Source organism: Dreissena polymorpha, chromosome 14, assembly GCF_020536995.1.
Source record: "Dreissena polymorpha isolate Duluth1 chromosome 14, UMN_Dpol_1.0, whole genome shotgun sequence".
NCBI classification, from domain to species: Eukaryota; Metazoa; Mollusca; class Bivalvia; order Myida; family Dreissenidae; genus Dreissena; species Dreissena polymorpha.
The window spans coordinates 1,638,714-1,660,527 of NC_068368.1; the positions used below are offsets into that span (position 1 = coordinate 1,638,714).

The following is a 21,814-nucleotide window of genomic DNA, read 5'->3' on the forward strand; positions in this document are numbered from 1 at the left end:
CAAACACCACACCCAGTTTGAACCGCTTTGTTACAGGCAATACGGCCGCAAAATCACAATGGGGGTTGCTTTTAATAATTGGCGATTTTTCAAAAGACAATATTGGTTCGCTACTTTTTACTGAACGGACAAAAGCAACTCTTTCGAGCAACCGGTATCTGACAGGCAAAAGTTACAAGTTTGGATTTCTGAGCATGATAACAATTGTCTTGCACACCTCCCATTCAAGAAGTTTCAATTCAATCGCTAGAGATTGGTATCTGTTCCTTTAAATTAAAAAAAAAATAATTATGCTTTGAGATTTACAAAAACAACCAACCGATCGCAGGACTACTATATATCTCAGTCAAACTTTGTTACTGGGGAAATCAAAACTTTGTTAGCTGGGGTATTATAAAGTTGATTGCTTTCCACTTACCACAGCCTCCAAGAAACAAGTGATCCCCTGAGAAGAGGCAGTCAGGTGCCCCGAGGTGTTTGCCATCCAGAAAGTAGGACACATGCCCTGTTGTGTGCCCAGGGGTGTGGATAGCGGTAAAATTCAGGCCTCCAAACTTTATTGTCTCAATATCCATTAAAACACTGAAATAAAATGGATAGAACAATCTTTTGAGATTGAATGAGAATACTGAAATAAAATGGATAGAACAATCTTTTGAGATTGAATGAGAATTTGGTTAGGTGACAAATGGGACAAGATTGAATGAATAGAATTAATGAACAAATAAATGATTTATTGAAAGAATATAATTATGTATTAATATTACTATTATGATTGAACAAATGAACCATAAAAATATTTTGAAAATGGAATTTATTAAACAGTCCTTCATTGCAATCAGAACACAATTAATGAACAAAAAAACAGTCCTGTTCAATGAAATCAACTGATATTACTGGTAGCAATAGTATCAATCTAGCAGAACTAAAGAGAAATTCTAAATGTTTACTTGGTAGCGTCAGGAACATTATCATAGTATCCACCATAAACGCGAAGACCTGGATATCTTTTCCGCATTCCCCGATTACCTGCACTGTGATCCCTGAAATAGAAAATACTTGTTTGAAGTAAGAAGGTATTGTTTCTTTTTTCTCTTCCTCTTTAAATCGAGTGACAGCTCTGTGCATGCTATTCACAGTAATGGCATCTGAACCAACCTAATGTTTAAAGTTATTGTAAAATGGACAAGTTACAATATTAATTATATTTGTATTCCTTATAAACTGGGCCTACAAATCCCAGTATTGCAGGATCGCCTTTAGGATTTGCCATTTAACATTTTTACACTTTCAAATTAAATTTAAGTTCTTTTTTAATATATTCAAGTTTGAAAGGCTTCATTTCCAACCCTAAGATTCTGATGAGTAGCAAACAGCATAAAACCTGAACAGACTGTGAGTTACTCACAGGCTGTTCTGATTTTATGCTGTGTGTACATAACAATTTTCACTTAGCTTCTGTGTGGGAAAAGGTTAACCCATTTATGCCTAGCGTCCTGAAAAAAGGACATTGCAAACAGCGTAGACCCAGATGAGATGCCGCATAATGCGGCGTCTCATCTGGTTCTGCTCTGTTTGCTTAAAGGAATTTCTTTATAAAATATTCTAAATATAGAAATAAATATACTTGACATCCCTAATTTTGGAAATAAATTGATCCAATTTAGAAGGATGGGAGAGTCCACTAGGCATAAATGGGTTAAAATAAAATGACTGTGATGATAAGAATGAACTACAGTTGAAATAGGCAAAAAACTCAAAATAAACAAAACTATAAATCTTCCATATTTCTCACAAACAATATTGTAATTCCTTTTCATAAGGCAACAAAAATACTTTTAAATACTTATTTTTTTTTAAAAGGTAAAGAGACTTGTATAAACCCATGAGAAGTCAAATGTTCTTTATGATAAGGATACATGTATCTTTAATATCTTAAAGTGATCTAAATATGCCAAAGGAAAAATTAACTGTAAATGCCTACAAATGGTCCTCTAATTGGCGTTGTTTTAACAAGAGATATTGTACATTGCTGCCAGTATTTATGATCAGGCTTTTTTTATTAGGAACAGTAAAGTGCAGGACTATATACCTACCAGTGTTTATGAGTAGTCAGCACTGCAGCTGGTATTACATTCATTCTGTCCAGAAATCTCTGCAATAAAGTAATGAGGCATATTGGCACCAATGATACTGATAGTTTTCAATTGATACAGACAGATATCTGCTAAACAATTACAAGTAATAAATACCTAATAAATTATTTATTAAATCAGTTGTAACTTAACTCTTACATTTGCACTCATGATATAATTCCAACGCTTTACCATGAGTTATTTCTCCAAAAAATTCATTTAAAAAACATAATTTGAACAACTATTATTTCTTAAAATTGAATTCTATTATTATATGCATGCAAATAATTTACTCACTATCACAGCATTCTCATCACCAACATCAATGACAACACATGTATTGGATTCTGTCTCCATAATTATGTATGCATAGTTGTCAAGGGCTACAGGAATGGGTGTGATCTCTAGCTCTGGAATGTATTGCATATTGGTTTTGTTCTTCCTTTGAGATTGTTGAAAGTTTGGAATAATTAAGTAAGCAGATTTTTTTAAAACTAAAAGTGACATATGTATTATGCAAATCAAGTAGCAAGAATTCATCAAACATAAAAGACCAAAAACACAGACAAAAAAAACACTTTTACAACATAATCATCTTCCTTGTTAAACAAAGAATTAGTATAACCAATTTTAGACGAAAACAGGTCAGCAAGACATGACAAAATTGTCTACAATAAAATTTGAATTTACTTTTTATTTGAACAGCATGTTCAATTGGTATCATGAGGATTAAACAATATCTATACTTACTATCAAACAGAGTGGGTTCTATAACTGTGTGTCCATCTTCATCATACTTATCTCTTGCCTTCTGTATGTCTTTTCCGTGATAATATCTACCAAAGCGGGTATGAGTGTACAGAAAATACCTACAAGCAGAAGCAATAAATAAAATATCTACACTACACTTGGGGACTTTTCTAACACATCAATTTTCAAACTTGAATATCTCAGTTATGAGTAAAGATATTGATTTAAAATTTAACGTACAATCATTTGACTACTTTTTATGCAAGCTCACGGTAAAATCATTAATCCGTGACTATTGGACGCTTTAGCATGTGGGGTAGGTGTGGTTCCATATTTTTGCACGTGGACATGTTGAAACGCGATTTAGTTCTAGTTTTATTTCAATTTAATTATTTTAGGTGGGTTCTTACACAAGGAAAACATAAAATTAATTTACAAAACAATATAGCTCGTATGAATATTCAGGAGCGCAATCGCGCACTTTGCATTTTACAGGCTACCTTTCCCACTTGCTTAAGCGTCCGATCGTCACAGATGAATGATTTTATCGTTAGCTTGCACATATTGTACCGGTAGTCAAATTATCACATGTGCAATTTTAAATAAAAATATTTACTCATTACTGAGATATGTTAGTTTTAAAAGTATTGCGTTAGAAAAATCACAATGTGTAGTAAAAGGCGATATACATGTTATTCCTATTTAATTTCAATTTCATAATTCTAAGTAAGTTTTTACACAAAAGAAACATAACATTAATTAAAGAAAAACAATATGACTCGTATGAATATTCAGGTGCCAAACGGCTCATTCGCATGTTGCTAGCCGGTCAGTTATAAAGTGGTGTAAGTTTATACGTTTTATTTTTCACATTGTTATTATTTAACGTTGTACGAGATTGCGAATTTGACTTTTGAAGTGACATTTTTAATTTTTAAGTTTAATATTTTGTTGTTTTTCAATTTCAAATAAATTTTCAGGAATTATCAGATATGTGTTGAATTATTTTTGGTCCAAATGTCAACACAAGCCGTTTAAAAATAAGGGAGCTATATTGATATGATTAACTGATGCGTTAGAAAAGTCTCCAAGTGTATGTTATTATAATTATACTGCATTTTTGTTTCTATTTTAACAATACATTTATTGTATTACTAAATGCTGCATTCAATAAACGCTAAGGAACAAAATGATTTTAAGATGTGTAAGTGCATTGAGTGTTCTATGGAAGTACAAAACCACCTTAGTAGTAGAATGGAAAAATCAGTTGGGGTTACCCAAATATTTCAACCTGGATAAGTCTTCATATGTTTTGTTTTGTATGCCTTGCATATTTTGTTAACTTGGTATGCTTTGTTTTTGCTTTGCTTGCTTTGTACTTTGTGCTTTGTATACTTTGTATGCTTTGTATATTTTGTATACTCTGATGTGTATGCTCTGTATGCCTTATGTTGCTTTGTGTGCTCTGCATGTCCAGTAAACTTAACGTGCTTGTTTCTGTTTTATGTTACATGCCTTATATGTTTTCATGTTTTTACGGATATATGCTAACTAAATGCTATATGACAAGTAACAACCCTGTATTATAAATGCTTTATACTTGAAACAATTGCTTAAACCTACTACCTATTTTAAATCATATCTAGTGGATATTTTATTCTTTTTATTAAATAATTATCTGACTTTTAATCAGATTAATCTAAACCTTTTTTAAATATCCATATCTGATGTTATAATATCATGTTTTATATTTTATGTATATTTGTCTTTTATTTTACAAATTGATTTCAGTCTGTCAGCTTTTGTACAATTGTTATCATTATTCTTCATGTTTTATAGTCAGTTGTACAAGCTGCATAAGCTTATGTTAATTGTTTTTATTCACTCTTGCCGACTCAAAATAAATCTTATCTTATCTTCATAAACAAATAGGTTTATGCATAGGTCCAAATAAGGTCTAATGATGTGTGCGCGTGTAAATATTGTTCATGATAAAATCCACATTTATAGTATTAACTATTCAAGATTTAAAGGAAGCATAATTGATGTTTAATGACACATTTAATTAAGGGTAGACCTAATTCCGACGAATGGAAGTACAGGTCAACTGCCCAATCTGTACTGCTATCGGTACCAAAAGATACGGTTAGTCATGACCAATATCAGTGAATTTAAAAAATGTGTCCGAAACAGTAATTCCGAAAAGTATACTAAATCAAAAATATCGATAAAAACAAATCCAAAAGAAAGAGAAATTTAGTAAATTAACAATCAATACTCCTTATATGTACCCTATTCTAAATAGGCAATCTTTTGCTTTAGGCATTTGTTTAGTTCATGTCATGTACAGCTAAATGTTTGTATTTAGTATCCTTCTTGTTGTTGTTATTCTTGGTTTGTTTACATCATTTGTCGCCCTTAATTTCGGTTACGTTAAACTAATATGATTATAGGTGCTACCTAATTTACGGGCAAAAGCTTTTCATTTATTTTTTTTGATAACCATGTATTTTTAATAAATATATGGACATGATTGTGTTCAAAATAATATAATTGTTGCAATTATTGAGTAATGCATAAAAAAAAATCAATCTTAAAACGAGTTACATGTTCCAAGCTTAAAGATCTAGCATCTTATTAATTTTTTTTTCTAGCCACAGGAATTAATAGCTGGTTCGGTGTCTGTGGTATAGTGGATGGGGTGTCTGCTAACTGGCTTAGTCACTGGGAGGTCTCTTTATTTATCCCTTAAGTGGGAGCATTCTTTAGATAACCCTAAAGACATACTATGGCGTACCATTTGGGTTGTACCAATAATTGTACGTCTACATAAATATAAATACACTTCAAAGTATATATTTGTACGTCAAAGTACAATTTGTGCTTCGACATACATGTTTGTACTTCTACATGCCATAATTTTTCAGACCAATTGCGGGACATTGAGTTAAATTGTCCGGGACTTTTGCCTATTTTCCGGGACATGTATAAAATGTAGCGATATTTATAGACATATGCATTTTTGGTACGTTTTTTTTTGTTTCGCATCATTAATTGCAAAAGTTCGAAAGCCTATCCGAAATACCCTTGATCTATTAACGTCAAATTAAACATTACTACTTCCGTTACTAGATACAAGCCACGTGTTTTCAGTTTAAGCATTCTAAACATAGATGGTGACGTCACAGCGTTATTGTTATTAAGACCGGTGTGTAACGCGTAGTTGTTGATACGCCTTTATTCATATATAACATTTATATAATAAAAAATTCAACAATACAGTACCGTTAGATCGTCAACTCAAATCAATTTACAATACATACACGAACATAAACTGCTTTTAATTTTTTACTCAGCGATGTTGGACTTCAGATGTGTGAACAACTATCCTTTGCCCTTACACAGCGGGAAATAATGACCTAGTAGATTAAAGTCAATTAACAACCACATTGAACAATGCCGCCTTTTGGTTTGACCGCGAACGTGAGACAATTGATATGATAACAGGACCCCTGTTAATTGATCGATTTTGACACGTAGCGTAATTCTGCCTATTCGGGTAGGCATTGTCATGGAGATGCTGCAGATATACACAGATTCGAGGTGCAGTTAAGCCTAAGATAAGGTACATGTATATATGGATTTTGTAAATTCCGGGACATTTGACAGATTTCCGGGACAGCGGGACAAGTTCTTCATTTCCGGGACTGTCCCGGACAATCCGGGCGCTTTTCCTTCAGATTTATTCATAATAAATGCTTAAAATCTCTTTTTTAATTGAGGACAAAATGAATAAAAATATCAGAATGGCAAAAAAACAACAAATAGAAGTGTTAAGTATTTAATGCATTGAAATAGATTATATACAAATTTGAAGAAGATTCAATTGTTACCTTTTTAAAAATAAAATTATTCAGCATATTGTGAGTATTTATTGATCATGCGGGGCGGAGTATCACGACCGTCCAGTGCATTACTGTGTAGGAAATTCCCAATGGTAACCAAACAGTTACAAAGCATTAACGGGATAAATAATGTATTATAACCTCTCCGTTGGTCGTATTTTGTGATAACCATAACTTGCATAAGTCAGAGGTTAATTCCTCCACGCCAGGTCAATAAATACGCACAATATCTATGAGTTAGCGGTCGATAGTCGCATAATTTGGTATAAATAATAATAATAATAATGTTTAATAAATACGCACAATATCTATGAGTAAGCGGTCGATAGTCGCATAATTTGGTATAAATAATAATAATACTTATGTTCAATGTCAAATATCTCTAAAAGCAACAGATGTAAGGTGTCTTCTATTTGGCTAACACTCAAGGGTCGGTGAAAACTGTACGTCGAAGTACATTTCTCGTTCTACCTAGTAGGTCTTGTAGACTTTCGACGTCATGGTACGTCATATAGACACTAAGTACTGGTCCTACCCAGGAACCAGTTTGTTTCATCAAATGTCTCAATTCAACTTGACAGCTTGCTAAAGCAGTTGCATTTAGCATACAGTACATGTGATGTGTCAAATCAATTTTGATTGACAAATTTGACAGGATTTTTTTTAATCCAATAAGTTTTAGACTGCCAAATAACACACACTACGTATTGAAAGCCATACCTGGAGCTTTCGTATGTATACCACTGACTTCATCAGAAGAATGATTTCTACTGTTGGGAAACGTTAACACCACTAATTGTCTTCTTATTTATTATCAATGTATAATTATGTGTAACAGCATAACAACATACTTGTTTCGCAATTAAAATATTTAATAAATACAGGTATCTTGCAGGTTTCTAATTTTCTTTCGCAAACTATTGTTGAATAGTTTAAATTGTGTCGCCACTAAAAAACTAGCCATTTTGTAGCAATTCTAAAATCACAGTCTAAACTGCATACACTTAGCTCTACAGTTACAATTAGAATGCAAATATTAGAATGCATCATGTTATATCATCCATATTTTTTTATTTAAACATTCAAATAACACATAATACAGTACATATATAAAAGATATGTGGTATTGTGTGGATATACAAAACACTTCACATCATTTATTTGCACATAAAATAATGGTTACAAAATAAGTAAAACTCATCAACCTACATTTCAAGAATATTTACGTTTATGAAATTAAAAAGTGGTGTTATTGTATTACCTTTTACAAAATTAACATTGCTGGTTTTGCACTAGCCATAAAACATTTATCATGGATTAGCAAGTAACAACCAATTTATTAATTACACAATAGAACGGAAATCATATTAATTGCATTATGCATTTACTAAACAAGCTATTTGCTACTGTTTAGAATTACACTATCTTACTAAAAATGATCACTGGTACTTAGTGCTTTTACATACTTGTGGTAAGTTTTGTATTACTAGTTTGACAATAATCGGCAGACACTTTTCGATATACAGACAAAATTTGCATGGAAACTTTTCATATTTTTTCAGCATAATTGCCTTCAAATTGTCAATTTAACAACCCTTTGACATTGTTTGCACATCTGATCTTATTATACCATGGCTGATTTTTGTTTATAGATAGACATATATAGACTTTTCAAAGTTCTATAAAAGTTCTCACATGTTCCATCCAAGTAAACAAACAGAACCAATAAAGATCACCACAGATAATAAATGTGTGTATAGCTTGGAAATTTTGATAGTTCGGGAATTCCTCCTTTGTTGATTTCTGTAAACCAAAACTGTCAGTTTTGCTGGATATAATGGCATGTATAATGCCCAGCTCTTGCCTTGGCAGAACAGCTTCTAAAAACGGAAAACCAACAAATATCTTAAAATTTGATCAATAATGCAGACAATTTATAAATGTCTTGTTTTTTTGTTGATTTCGAATCTTGAAGATTTTACGTAAGATTGTGGTACGAAAATTCCAACGGTATCGGATTTTGTGGTTTTAGGCCTAAACTATTTATAGTGATATGTAACCTTTTGGGATATCGGTAAAGTGCGAGCAGACGAGGTGAAAATACTTTAAAAATTAAAGCTAAAAGACTAAAAAGTTAGATCTTAATATCTGAAAAATTTGTGAATAAATGTGTTTCTGGTGGGTAACAACGACAACTTACCAGAATATTGCTTATGATCAAACGTAAAACTTCTTTCTGAGAGCGAATGGAAAATGCGTCACAAATTCTGATACATAAACAGTAGGGTGTCGTTATTGAAATACCGCGAGAATACTTGAAGAATAGAGATGCCAACTATAGTGTTTAAAACAAATAATTTTTTAACAAGCGTTTGTGATTTGTCAGGATAATAATAACAATAAGATATCGAAAAGATCAAAGCAAATAAATTCGACTGAAATCGGAGATTCGGCAATATATTAAAGACGGGTTATGTTCACGTAAATTGTGTTCGGTGAAGACTGTTACTATATGTAGTAAACCAGTCTTTGGCTCATACCCACTGAAGAAGAGCATTCAGGGGAGATAATTGAGTAATGACCTAATTCTGGAACGGTTGCGAAGAAAAACAAATAATGCGAGAATATTTAATGCGATTCGCTACACAATTATGATGTCATTGATATAACTTTTTCTGAGGTATGTATTTACATGTGATTTAGCATATGTCAAAGTGTTTTTGATTTGTTCAAGTTCATAAATAGCATCGCGAAAATATATGTCGCGTGGCAAATTTTTTTGAGACGTATCCATATGTGGTATTCTTATGTAATTTTATGTCTAAATTCCCATATGTATGAACGGTCAACGCCCGCTTCGGCTTTTGCCCGTATCATTTAGGTGAGTGGATGCGCAGGCAGGGCGTAAGATACGCTGGGCGTATCTAAAACAAGACTCATTTTCGCATCACGAGGCTCATATGCCTCTGCCCATTAATATTTAAATATCATTTATATTAAACTATATTGCAGTAAACAAAAATGATAAGAATTTACGAAACTAGTGTGTCTGCTTGTGTGAATATGTAGCTCGGGTTTACAAAATGAGTTTCAAAGTTAACAAAAATTTCAACAAAATGACAAAACTACGGGGACATAAAGGTGACATAGTCAATATTTTATTTTGCGGACTCTATCTTTGACGTACGAACGCGATAGCTATGACGTATGCACGCGATAACTAATGCGATGGTGATAACATTCGAACACGATAGCTAAAACGTGCGCACGTGAAAGCTATTATGGTGCACGCGAAAGCGAACACGTAGCCTTGACGTGCGCAAGCGATAACTATGATATGCGCAAGCGAAAATACGTATTCGAATATATATTATTGACATAAAACGGAAGCTAATGCGCGTTTACCAAATATCACCTGTTTTTCAGAATAGATTGCGGCGATTTATATCAAACTTTGAACTTGAACTCTAATGCAAGCTAGAAATCAACGGTATTATCGCAAATCGTATAACGATAGTTTACTTACATTTGTACTTTATTACATTTAAAGTCTCGTATAAGGTGGCAAATCCAATTATTATGCATAAAAACTGGTCTATTTTTTAACGCATTTCAGTTACTCTTGAATAAAAAATCATAATGCCACAGCTTAGGTGCAACGTTGTCAAGAGTTATGGAAGATATATCCATTTCACAATTTGAAGAAATGTTTACATTTTTGCAATTTCCGTACATTTTCGCGATCTCCGCTTTTCCTCGGCTTCTTTCGTGAAGTACGCATATATTGATGACGTAGGGCAAACAACACAATTTCCTCGTAAACAAAGAAAGCCAACATGAGTTCGGTAAGATATTTTTGTGTTACAATATTTTGTTTTACATGGAATTGCATCACGCATACTTGCTTTAGTTTATGTTTCATTTTCTTGACTTATGGTGGACGAACCAGTTATCGAACACATAAGAAATTACCTTAAAATATGTTAAAATTGGAACACTTAAAATGACAAAAACATTTTGTTTCAACAAATGACTAACAGTTTAATCATTTAATAACTTATCTGTAAAGTTTGCCAGCAAATATCCTTCAAGAATTCATAACAATGATTCCCTGGTTAATGTCACCTCTAGCAGACAAAACAAAATGGCGGCCGATGTAAACATGACCTATTACCCGACACTTCATAAATACTACTCAAGCATATAAAAAGTCACATGACTATCACGTGACCCGGACTCGGCGAAAAAATCTGCGTCTGCTGCAATCAAAATTGCAAACAGAAATATGCTTTTGGTGTGTAAATGCACGTTTTGATAAATGCATTCAAAAAGTAATAGCAAAAAAACACATAAAAAAGTGTAAATAACAATTAATACATTTTTTAACCTGTTTTCGGCGCATTTGTTTCAAGCTAAGTAGGCAAGTAGGTCATGCACTTTATGTGCGACCATTTGTTTATCAATGTGACGTCATGCGCACTTTTGCACATGTGCATTCAGAATCAAAACAAAACGTCCGATAATAGGTGCTGTTCGATAACAGGTACTTACTTATAACTTTTGCCTTGATTGTAATTACGACTTTGCAGACAAACTAGTTTTAAAGAAACTTATTGCAACTGTCAATTCCACGTCGGTGTCCATATATTTTCGGACATTGAATTAAAAAAACCCTGTTCTTATGTCTAGAAAAATGCTTCTTCATAGGCATCGTCTAATTTAGCGGTTGTATAAATCGTTTATATACCCGTAAAGTAGAGCAAGTTGGTAATTAATAAATATGGTTTCATGAATTTGGTGCATTTAAATATCTGTTTTGAAGAAGTATGTACATGTACAACTAGAAAAGCTGTCAGACGAAGCATGCATTCTACAAATACAAGTGCCACAAAGTTTGGTCACCTGATTCAAATGTTATTAAAATGTGTTATCTTTCTATATTCACTTTAGACGTCATCATCAAGCTCAAACAGCATTTTTGACAGTCCGGTGCGTCTAGGAAAAAGGAGAGCCTCCCAAAGAAGAGCATCCCCAAGCACAAGTGCCACAGAGAGCCCAATTCGACCAGGTATATATAGGAAGCTGCTTAAAAAACTTGGCGGTGGTCCCTTTTTGTCAATTTTATGGACAATAACAGGGATTTCAACTGAAGCAGAAACCTGCGTTTTGATGCAAGTAAACTGCAGTCTTTTTTCCGTTTTTAATCCTGCAAAAAAATAGCTTTACATCATTTTACTTCCAAAATGACAAGAAATGATCTTTGTTGCTACAAATAATGCTTTTTTGAAATTTTTTAACCATGAATATGACAAATAAGCTATAACAAAATATTAAACATTCAGAAAAGAACACATTTAAAATTACTTTAGTGTTTTGACCCTAAGAATTTTCATTTGGACCCCTTATATTTGGCAATGGCAGGTAATTTCGACTTCTGGTTTTCACCATATACGGAAATTCGTGAACAAAATATTTTGTACACATGCCTTTTGACTTTTTCAAACTTTATTCAAAAGCAGTGAATTATAATTGCTACATGCATCATTTGTAAAAAAAATAATTAATATACAACTTAGTTTTTTTTGTAGGTGAAAACTTAAATTCAAAGAAAATTTAAGGTATTTTTAAATACATAGGACATACATAGTCGTATGTCAAATGGTACGAAAAAGAAAACACCACAAAATCAAGAAATATGTTCATCCATTTTTTTTTTAAATATAACAAAATGTTTCAGCTCGTGGCAGAGGAAGGGGCAGAGGAAAGGGCAAAGGTCCGGCTTCCAGAAAAGGCAAAAAATCTGTTCGGGAAGCTGATCCAAATAGGGATGAAGTTGCCCTTTCTGTCATTCAAACAAGGAAAGACAGATTTCGAGTAAGTATTAACTAGCACATAATATGTGCAATTGATCTTCAAGTTTTGTGATAAGCATAACCTAAAAAACTGTGAATTATAGTGTCTATGAACTTTTTAGACTGAAAAATATCACTGAGAAGAAGTGCAATGCAAAGGAAACATACTATACCTCTTATAGATTTTTACCTATCGCCTTTTGCAAATTTGTATACTTTTAGTTTGCCTGAAGCATAACTTGAAAAATTACATTAACTTTTCACATCATAAGGTAAACGAATTTATTAAAGAGAAGTTTCGTGCAAGAAAAACATAATATAACTACATTGTATTCTTTGAGTAAGTGCCATTTTAAAGTTTTAATACTGGCACTTGGATTTTGTCTGGAGCGTATCAGGAAAGTGTCTATTTCTGCTACCAATGGCAGTCAGCAAGGCATCCGTGTTCAATGAACGCATTTCTAGTTTTAAAAATGATATTCCAATTTTAATTACTATTTATAACATTATTGTTTATTTTCTAACAGTTTCTTTTCTTTTCTTTAGGAAGACATGAAGACCATGCCAAGAGAACAGCTTGAGGAAATAATATTGGGGGTCCTAGATGAGAACCCTGGTCTTATATTGGACTTTCATAAGCCAGTAGCCAGGGGTGAAGGTGGATACCATCCACCTGAGGGTGCTGAGTCACCAGACTGGTGTGTGTGTGGAAAATGCAGGGAAATGCCAACCCAGGCAGAGCGAATATGCTGCGAAAGGGAGCCAAGACACTGCTTTTCTCTACTGCCTGTAAGTGACAAATGTTATCTAAAGGTTTTAATGATAAAAGAACATGACCTCTATGTCAACTTGCCAGATACAGATCGATCATGATAGTATGAAAGTATTTGAAGTTTGAAAGCAATCGCCTTGATACTTTAGAATTAACAAAATATTCAAAGTTACTAAGTTGAAAAAGGGCAATAATTCCGTCCAAATGCCAACCAGAGTTATGAAACTTGTCATGTACAGTCCGCTTATGATAGTTAGCGAGTGTTGCAAGTCTGAAAGCAATAGCTATGATACTTTATGAGTAAAGTGGACCAAAAAACAAAACTTAACAAAATGTTTAATTTTCTTTGTATAAAAAGGGCACATAATTCTGTCAAAATGCCAGCCAGTGTTGAATGCAAAAGCTTTGATTCTATATGATAAAAGTGGACCTAAACACAAAACTTAACCGGACGCCAACGCTCAGGTGATGACAATAGCTCATAATTTTTTTTCTCAAAAAATAATGAGCTAAAAATGGCTACAAATTACCAATAACACTTGCATGTGTGTATGTTTACAAATCATGAGACAATAATGATTTTGAAATTAATTGTCAAGTTGTTAATTTAGGACTTCACAGTTCTTGTGCTGGACCCTGCAGTACTGAGACTGGCGAGACTGCAGCGAAGGGACATTCTTCTGCTGGATGATGCTGATGAAGAGGACCCGCACAAGGCCAACAGACATGCTGCCTACAGACAATATATACTGTGGGCACATGGAAGGCTTGGAGTAGGCAACAGAAGAGTTATTCCATCATGCTGTGTTTGGGCGATCAGAGACAAGTACCCTAACCCCTTCCAAATTTATGTGGGTTTTGTTCCTGCCCGTCTTGTTTGAAAAGGTGTGACATTAACCCTACAGCTTTGAAAGGCATCAGCTTGAATTATGGTCATGCAGGGCTTGTTTTCCTTCTGTAACAAGGGCCTTATAAAGGCCCCTTCCCTAAGGAAACTTCTTTAAAAAATCATGCGTTTTACCCCAAATAATATGCTTACTTTGGGAAATGTGTTCCCCTTTTTCATTTTTGTTGAAAAAAATTTCCCCAAAATTGAAGGCCATGCCCTTTCCCAAATCAAGAAAAAAAGCCCTGTCATGTATTGCAAAACAACAAATCATCAACTTTTTATTTATGAAACATTATCATTTTGAATAAAACAATATAATAAAGTATTAATAATAGTGATTTTTGGTAAATTATAAAATTAATACAAATTTTCTGTGTTGTAAATGTGTCTCCCAATATTATAATGTTAACCCTTTACATCCTGGGAAATTTGTCGTCTGCTAAAATGTGGTCTGCTGAATTTCTAAAATTAGCATTTTCATTGATTTTTTTAAAGAATACTATCAGCATAGCAAACAGTTTGGATCCTGATGAGACGCCACGTTCTGTGTCATATCATCTGTATCTAAACTGTTTGCAAAGGCCTTCAAAATTCGGTTCCCGCACTGAGTCAAAGTATTTTTATTTTATGTTTATTTAAGTTGCCTTACTGTCTCTGGTAAGATTGTAAACTTGCAAACTATGTAATAAATTGGTCCATTAAGCTTTCACGTCGGTCAGTCTCTTTTGTTGTAAACCAAATTTCTTATTGCAACTTAATTATTGAATTTGGTGTAGTTGTTTTATACCGCTGGAACAAGACACTGATATTGGCATTGATACCTCATAAGTTCAGGTCACAGGTTCATTTAAATAACTTTCTGTGACAGCCTTGTCCAAGTGTGGTCATTAGTTCTGTTGTCCCACTTCATAATTTGTATAGGTGATGCATTCATCAATAAGACCCATATTGATTTTGGCGTTAATACCTTCAAGGTCAAGAAAAATTGTATTGTTAATGTGTATAACGGTGTTTATCGACATGATATATGACACCCTTGTATGAGTGATATTGCAAAGTTCTGTTTGACTTTCCGTCTTCACATTTTGTATAATTTTTGTTTATGACAAGACAAAAGTATCCATTTGTATTGATACACCAAAGGTGAAAGTCATATTTTAATTTCAATATATATATGTATTGTGTCTAAGTGTGTGTCTTAGTGATAAATCTCAACTTTGGTATGGAAGTTGCATGTAACTAGTTCTGTTCAGAGGTCAAAGTCATATTTTAGCCTTTCAATTTTATAACACATAACATATAACAGCTGTATGGACATTTTAGGGGGAAGACATGTTTCACAAACATTCCTTGTTTATTTCGTATATCCATTTTACTTGTTTGTAATTTAATTAGTTACACTATTTTCTGTGTGAATAAGTCCACGTATGTTGTATTGTTAGCAGTTTGTTCAAACTGTGTTAACTTTTATGTAATTGATAAACATTTCTGCATAGAACAATTTATATATGCGTCGCATTCTGAGAAAACTGGGCATAATGCATGTGCGTAAGGTATCGTCCCATATTAGCCTGTGCAGTCGGCATAGGCTAATCTGGAAAAACACTCCGCTTTTATGGTATTTTTCGTTTAAAGGAAGTCCTTTATTACCAAAAATCTTGTTTAGGGTTAAAGTGTCTTCCACGATTAGCCTGTGTGGACTGCACAGGCTAATCTGGGACAACACTTTACACACAGGCATTTTGTCCAGTTTTCTCAAAACGCAACACATATGATGCATGTATATGATATTTGTTATAGAGTATTTTATGCATTAAATGAAAAAACAGCATATAAATAAGTTTGTTTATTTTTATTGGCAGTAAGAATATCAACATGTTAACCACTACATAAGTATATATGCACAGTCATTACAAATAACATGCAATTTCAGTAACTTAAGACAGAAAATTCAAGTATCAAACTGCTTTGCAATTGCTTCTGACTTATTAAAGTAATTTTTTTATTTAGTTTTGTTTGGAACGCTGCATACTAAGATTCAATGCTAAGAGCATGTTTGACAAAATTACAACAAAGGTAACATGTATGTTATTTTTTTATAATGTCTACAAGGATATAAATATTACCTCGAGCTGAGTAGCCTTTGCCCCTAAAATTTGTGATGCGCTCAAATGTTTTTAGAAAAAATATTTTGTAATCTTTACAAAAAGTTTGGCTCATGTGTTCAAAATGTTAATTGATATCCATGGTCTATGTAACTATGTTTGAACTTCGGTTTTTTTACTTATATTTTGAATGAAATTATGTAAAAAAAAATAAACACATTTCTACAGAAACCAAAAGACAATGGTTGCAAAATATACATTGCAATTAATTCTGTATTCAGTCAGCAAGCAACAACAATAAAGGCTAACATAAATGATAAAATAGGAGTTGTTTTTAGAACAAAATAATTACTGTATAGCATGTCAATTACAAGCAGAAATATTTAATAACATATTAAATCATTACACCAATGAATATCATTCACAACTCACCTGAGCTATTGCTAATCTGGGGGTCTGTCTAATCAAAGACAGTACTACAAGGTTAACTTACGATTGAATTTTGAAATATTAAAATATAAGTTATTTTGATCTGTTTGTTTCAAATATAAAGGATATTTGACAGCTAATTTGAAAATGTGCAACAAAAGTAATTATAATTGTGACGGTTACATATTTATGGCACTTTAAAAATTGCATCGCATGGTGCCAATGTTGTAGGATGTTTGATATGACTGGCCCTGGCTTCTTCCAATACCATATGCCTTTCGCAATGAACCTTATTCACAAAATAATTTATCCTCTGGTCTTGAAACCCCTTAACTCAAACACAAAAATGCACTGAAGGTACATCATCATTTGACACCATTTCATCAAATCAATCTTACTAATAGGGACTCCTTACAGCAACAATTAATTAAGGTTGCCACCAACTTTAAAACAGCCGTCTACTCCCAGCGTCTTTCACTTTTCCCAGTGTTAGATAAAAAAAGTAGCGACCATTAATTGTAGGGTTACCTAGCCTTGACAAATGTGTTCCCTTGTGTGGATAACATAATGTGAACCAAAGAACTTTAAAGTTGCCTAGACAGGGACCTTGGCTTAAACGTTCACAATGAAAAGTCCAAGTTAAAAAATGGCCATAACCATGTAAAAATCATTGATGGATACCTGCCTAATCAAGTTCCCCTGAACAAGCAATCCAAGTAAGTCTAAATATTTTTTATGATTTCAGATAAATAGATTTTTAACAACAAGAATGAAATTTCAAACTTGAGAATATTACATATTTCAACAAGAGCTGTGTTTGTGAAACCTTTATAGTGGCTTTAAAATTAAAGTTTGAATTTAGAATTCCGAAAATAGATTCACTGGTCTCAATCTCACCGTAAGTATTTTCAACTCTATCCACTATTTCAACTACTGGTATGTTCGCATTTGTTCCACTGCTTCGAATCACATTGGTCGCTCCTGCTTGAAATGATCCCAATAGGAGTCTTATTGAAAGATTTCCTTTGAAGCAGGCATCTAACCTTATACAACCTTTCTGGTAATTTACTTCGCCTGTTCCATCTTTTCACTGAAATATGCTGATTGTTGGTACATTGACTTGATTCTTAGGAATCACAGACGGTTCAGTTTCTACGTGTTACTCTTTCCGCCTACATTGGATTTTCGCTAAGAAGAAACATACCATGAAAACGGAAAGTGTCGTCCCTGTTTTGCACATTTTTGTCATGTATCAAACGATATCAATATACATTTTGTATTCATATTTTTTATATTTGCATTATATTAAAGGAAATTCCACCTGTTTTAATAGTATAAAAAAAGGATGGGATGTTAACAAAGATAATATTGTAAAGTAGAAAATATTCTAGTAAACATATTGTGAGGCTTGAAATACACAAATTTATTTTTTATTTACTGATTAAAGTGGCCTTTTCAAGTTTTGGAAAATTGACATAATACAAAAAATGTTTCAGATTCGCAAATGTATTTGTAGTTATCATATTTGTAATGAAACATTATTACTGAACATCCATACAAGTTTTCCAAAGGACTCCTAGACAAAGAAAAATCTGGGAAGCTTGAAAGCAGTATGGAAGAGATACAACAGCATCTAAAGGACACACACTCCGATCAAGCAAGAGATAATCCATTAGGAAGCTGTCCAAGAATTGAACCAGTCCCAGAACCCACAATTCCACTAAACATAAAAGAACCCACAATGAAGGAAGTATCTGATGTAGTGAAGAAAGCAAGAAGCGGCTCCGCACCAGGACCAAACGGTATACCCTATAAAGTATACAAGATGTGCCCGATGCTACTACGAAGACTATGGACCCTACTTAAGGTGATATGGAGGAAAGGAAAAGTCCCAGATTGTTGGCAACAGGCAGAGGAAATATTTACTCCAAAGGAAAAAGGCTCCAAACATGTGACCGAATTCCGAACCATTTCACTGTTGAATGTGGAGGGGAAAATATTCTTCGCTGTCCTGGCAAGACGAATGACCACGTTCCTGACAACCAATCAGTACATTGACACATCAGTACAGAAAGGGGGGGGGGGTTCCGGGCTTCTCTGGCTGCATTGAACACTCCAGTGCCATCAGTCAGATCATCCGTGAAGCAAAGGTGAACGCCAATGACCTCACAGTCGTCTGGTTAGACCTCGCCAACGCCTATGGCTCCATACCACACAAGCTTATTGAAGAAGCAATGAAGCACTATCATATCCCAGAGCATATACAGGGTATCATAAATGGCTACTTTGATGGCATACAGCTTCGATTCTCAATCGGTGACCAGACAACGCCATGGCAGAGGTTAGAGAAGGGGATAGTAACTGGCTGCACCATCTCAGTGGTACTATTCGTGATGGGCATGAACTTGATCATCAATGCCGCGAAGAGGGAAACCAGAGGACCAAAAACAGCGTCAGGTATACACCTCCCATCCAGCAGGGGGTTCATGGATGACCTGACCATCACTACCACCACACATGTACAGGCCCGCTGGGTACTAACAAGCCCTACAGGACACGGTCACATGGGCACGAATGAAGTTCAAACCCAAGAAGTCAAGGAGCCTGATTATCAAGAAGGGAAAGGTCACCAAAAGATTCACTCTACAGGTACAAGGGGAAGACATTCCATCCATTATTGACAGTCCAGTCAAGTGCCTCGGCAAGTGGTACGACGCCAGCCTGAAGGACACTAATAACATCACTAGAGTCAAAAACCAGCTCCAAGATGGCCTGAAGCTTATAGACCAGACAGGACTCCCGGGCAAGTTTAAGGCATGGCTCTACCAACATGGGTTACTACCTAGGCTTATGTGGCCCCTTATGCTGTACGAGATAGCTACAACCACTGTAGAAGGATTCGAGAGAGTGATCAACCGGCATCTCCGGAGATGGCTTGGTGTCCCTCCTAGTTTCACCAGCATTGGACTGTATGGCAGAACCAACCAACTTCAACTCCCAATGACCTCACTAGTTGAAGAGTTCAAGGTTGCCAAAGGAAGACTGGTGGTAACCCTCAAAGAGTCATCAGATGACATGATATGGAAGGCAGGCATCGAGACACGCACAGGGCGAAAGTGGTCAGCAAGCCAGGCAGTCGCCCAGGCAGAAAGCAGGCTACGACACAAAGGCATCGTAGGCACCACAGCTATAGGAAGACAAGGCCTGGGCAGTTCAAAACCACAACGCTGGAGCACTGCCGGTAAGAAAGAAAGAAGCCAAATGGTCCAGTATGAGATCAGGCTTTCAGAAGAGGAAGACAGGCGCGCCAGAGCAGTCGGGATGGGAGGGCAGTGCGCATGGACACAATGGCAGACCACAGAAAGACACCTGACATGGGTAGACATTTGGCACTACGAACCACTACGACTCAAATTCCTACTGAGATCCGTATATGATCTGCTGCCATCTCCAGTCAATCTACACAGATGGGGGTTAGTGGAAGACCCAAAGTGCCAGCTGTGCGACAAACCAGGAACCATGCAGCACACCCTCTCATCTTGCCAGACAGCGCTAACACAAGGCCGCTACAGATGGAGGCACGACACAGTCCTCAAGGAGCTAGCAGACATACTAGAGCGGGAGAGAAGGAAGACAAGACCTACCAACAAGAAGGCAGTACCAACAATCAAATTCGTCAAGGAAGGACAAACTGCCAAGAAGGCAAGAACCGCAGCAACATCTATCCTTGATGAATCAGAGCGTTGGGAGATGAAGGTCGACCTAGGAAAACAGCTGGTATTCCCAGACATAGTCCATACCACACAGAGACCAGACATAGTTAAATGGTCTCCCAAGGACAAGAAACTGGTGATGATAGAACTCACTGTACCCTGGGAGACTAGGTGTGATGAGGCCTACGAGCGGAAAATGGGAAAGTACACTGAGCTACAAGAACAGTGTAAAAGTCGCGGTTGGAGTGCCTGGCTGTTCCCCGTTGAAATAGGGTGCAGAGGATTTCCAGCCCAATCAGTATGGAGAATGCTCAGCAACATTGGGATCAAGGGAGGTGACAGGAAGAGGGCTGCAGGCAGACTTAGACAAGCTGCAGAAAAAGCATCCAACTGGCTGTGGATGATGCGAGAGGAGAAGAGCTGGACGCTAAACCACTGACCCGTAGTGTTTGGCCAACACTACGGATCCACTGCCCGGAGAGTGTCCTGGGATTAAAGGATAGAAACACTTGATGATAGGCAGTTCCCAGCTGATGAGTCAGTGGTTTGTGCAGTAGTATCTGTATTCTACACAACTGAACATTTACCATGCTCTAAAATATTCATTATATGAATTGTTTGACGATTTAAAAACCTGAAAAATATAAAGCGTTGCAACGTGAAACGATTTAATAAATTGGAGAGCTCGGCTGTTGTCGTTAAATTTTGTGACACTAAGAGGAGGCTTTTATAAAGTATTAAACATATCATTGATTGTATGAGCAAGTGTAGCCGAGTGATCTAAACGTTAGACTTTTACTCCAAGGGTCAGTGGTTCAAGCCCAGTTGAGGGTTACTTGTTTTCTTTCTTAAATTTTATTCTTGTTTTTTTTTACTGGATCTTTTTCGATCCAATGTTTACATTTATCAATATAAAGCATTTAATGACAAACTTCAATACATGCCAAAATCTGTGAAAAGACCCCTTTAAAAGAAATGAAACAAGTGTAGAAACCTTGTATGTTTTTGTCACAAAAGTGTGCCACTTATTAGCATCTGCTGACTGTTCACTTTATGCACGTGTATTTATCTCAGTTTTCTAAAAAAACTACATATATAGTTTATATGGTTAGACATATATCTACACATACTTATGATTGTTAACATAATTGCATTTAGCTAAACACAATCTTGTTTGCGTAAACTTTGTCAAATATATATAACACTATATTTTGTGTGATTTTTCACAATAACTATGTAATTCGGATGGTTAATAAATAGAATA

At 34.9% G+C, this 21,814-nt stretch overlaps 3 protein-coding genes across 6 annotated transcripts in view; 2 read left to right on the forward strand and 1 right to left on the reverse strand.

Annotated features, from left to right (window-relative positions):
- LOC127858031 (probable hydrolase PNKD) overlaps positions 1-5,297 on the reverse strand; it is a 20,450-nt gene extending 15,153 nt beyond the window's left edge. For 3 of the 4 annotated variants that reach the window (XR_008038732.1, XR_008038731.1, XR_008038733.1), the window contains exons 1-6: positions 5,177-5,226; positions 2,886-3,004; positions 2,433-2,545; positions 2,097-2,155; positions 951-1,043; positions 419-582 (exon numbers count right to left, since the gene is read on the reverse strand). Coding sequence is in view for 1 of the 4 variants with exons in the window: in XM_052394873.1 (XP_052250833.1) it covers positions 419-582; positions 951-1,043; positions 2,097-2,155; positions 2,433-2,545; positions 2,886-3,004; positions 5,177-5,211 (583 nt within the window). In the remaining 3 variants the exon portion in view is untranslated. Of the gene's footprint in view, positions 1-418; positions 583-950; positions 1,044-2,096; positions 2,156-2,432; positions 2,546-2,885; positions 3,005-5,176 lie in introns of all 4 variants that reach the window. The other variant, XM_052394873.1, reaches the window with a different exon arrangement.
- A 7,281-nt stretch (positions 5,298-12,578) lies between these two features.
- On the forward strand, positions 12,579-16,475 carry LOC127858295 (P2X purinoceptor 7-like). The gene is made up of 3 exons (XM_052395298.1): positions 12,579-12,664; positions 13,189-13,431; positions 14,026-16,475. The coding sequence occupies exons 2-3, from the start codon at positions 13,195-13,197 to the stop codon at positions 14,293-14,295; spliced, it is 507 nt and encodes a 168-aa protein (XP_052251258.1). The 5' UTR covers positions 12,579-12,664; positions 13,189-13,194; the 3' UTR covers positions 14,296-16,475.
- A 1,974-nt stretch (positions 16,476-18,449) lies between these two features.
- Positions 18,450-20,989, forward strand: LOC127858483 (uncharacterized). Its single transcript, XM_052395671.1, has 3 exons — positions 18,450-18,902; positions 18,970-19,294; positions 19,383-20,989. The coding sequence occupies exons 1-3, from the start codon at positions 18,450-18,452 to the stop codon at positions 20,987-20,989; spliced, it is 2,385 nt and encodes a 794-aa protein (XP_052251631.1).
- Positions 20,990-21,814: the final 825 nt, after the last annotated feature.

Bases quoted from the DNA above. Each gene is read 5' to 3' on its own strand.
- LOC127858295 (XM_052395298.1), top strand. From the start codon at position 13,195: ATGAAGACCATGCCAAGAGAACAGCTTGAGGAAATAATATTGGGGGTC. The intron at 13,432-14,025 runs GTAAGTGACAAA...TTGTTAATTTAG, and splicing joins ACTGCTTTTCTCTACTGCCT to GACTTCACAGTTCTTGTGCT.
- LOC127858483 (XM_052395671.1), top strand. From the start codon at position 18,450: ATGGAAGAGATACAACAGCATCTAAAGGACACACACTCCGATCAAGCA. The intron at 18,903-18,969 runs GTACAGAAAGGG...GCCATCAGTCAG, and splicing joins ATCAGTACATTGACACATCA to ATCATCCGTGAAGCAAAGGT. The intron at 19,295-19,382 runs GTATACACCTCC...GGTACTAACAAG, and splicing joins AGGACCAAAAACAGCGTCAG to CCCTACAGGACACGGTCACA.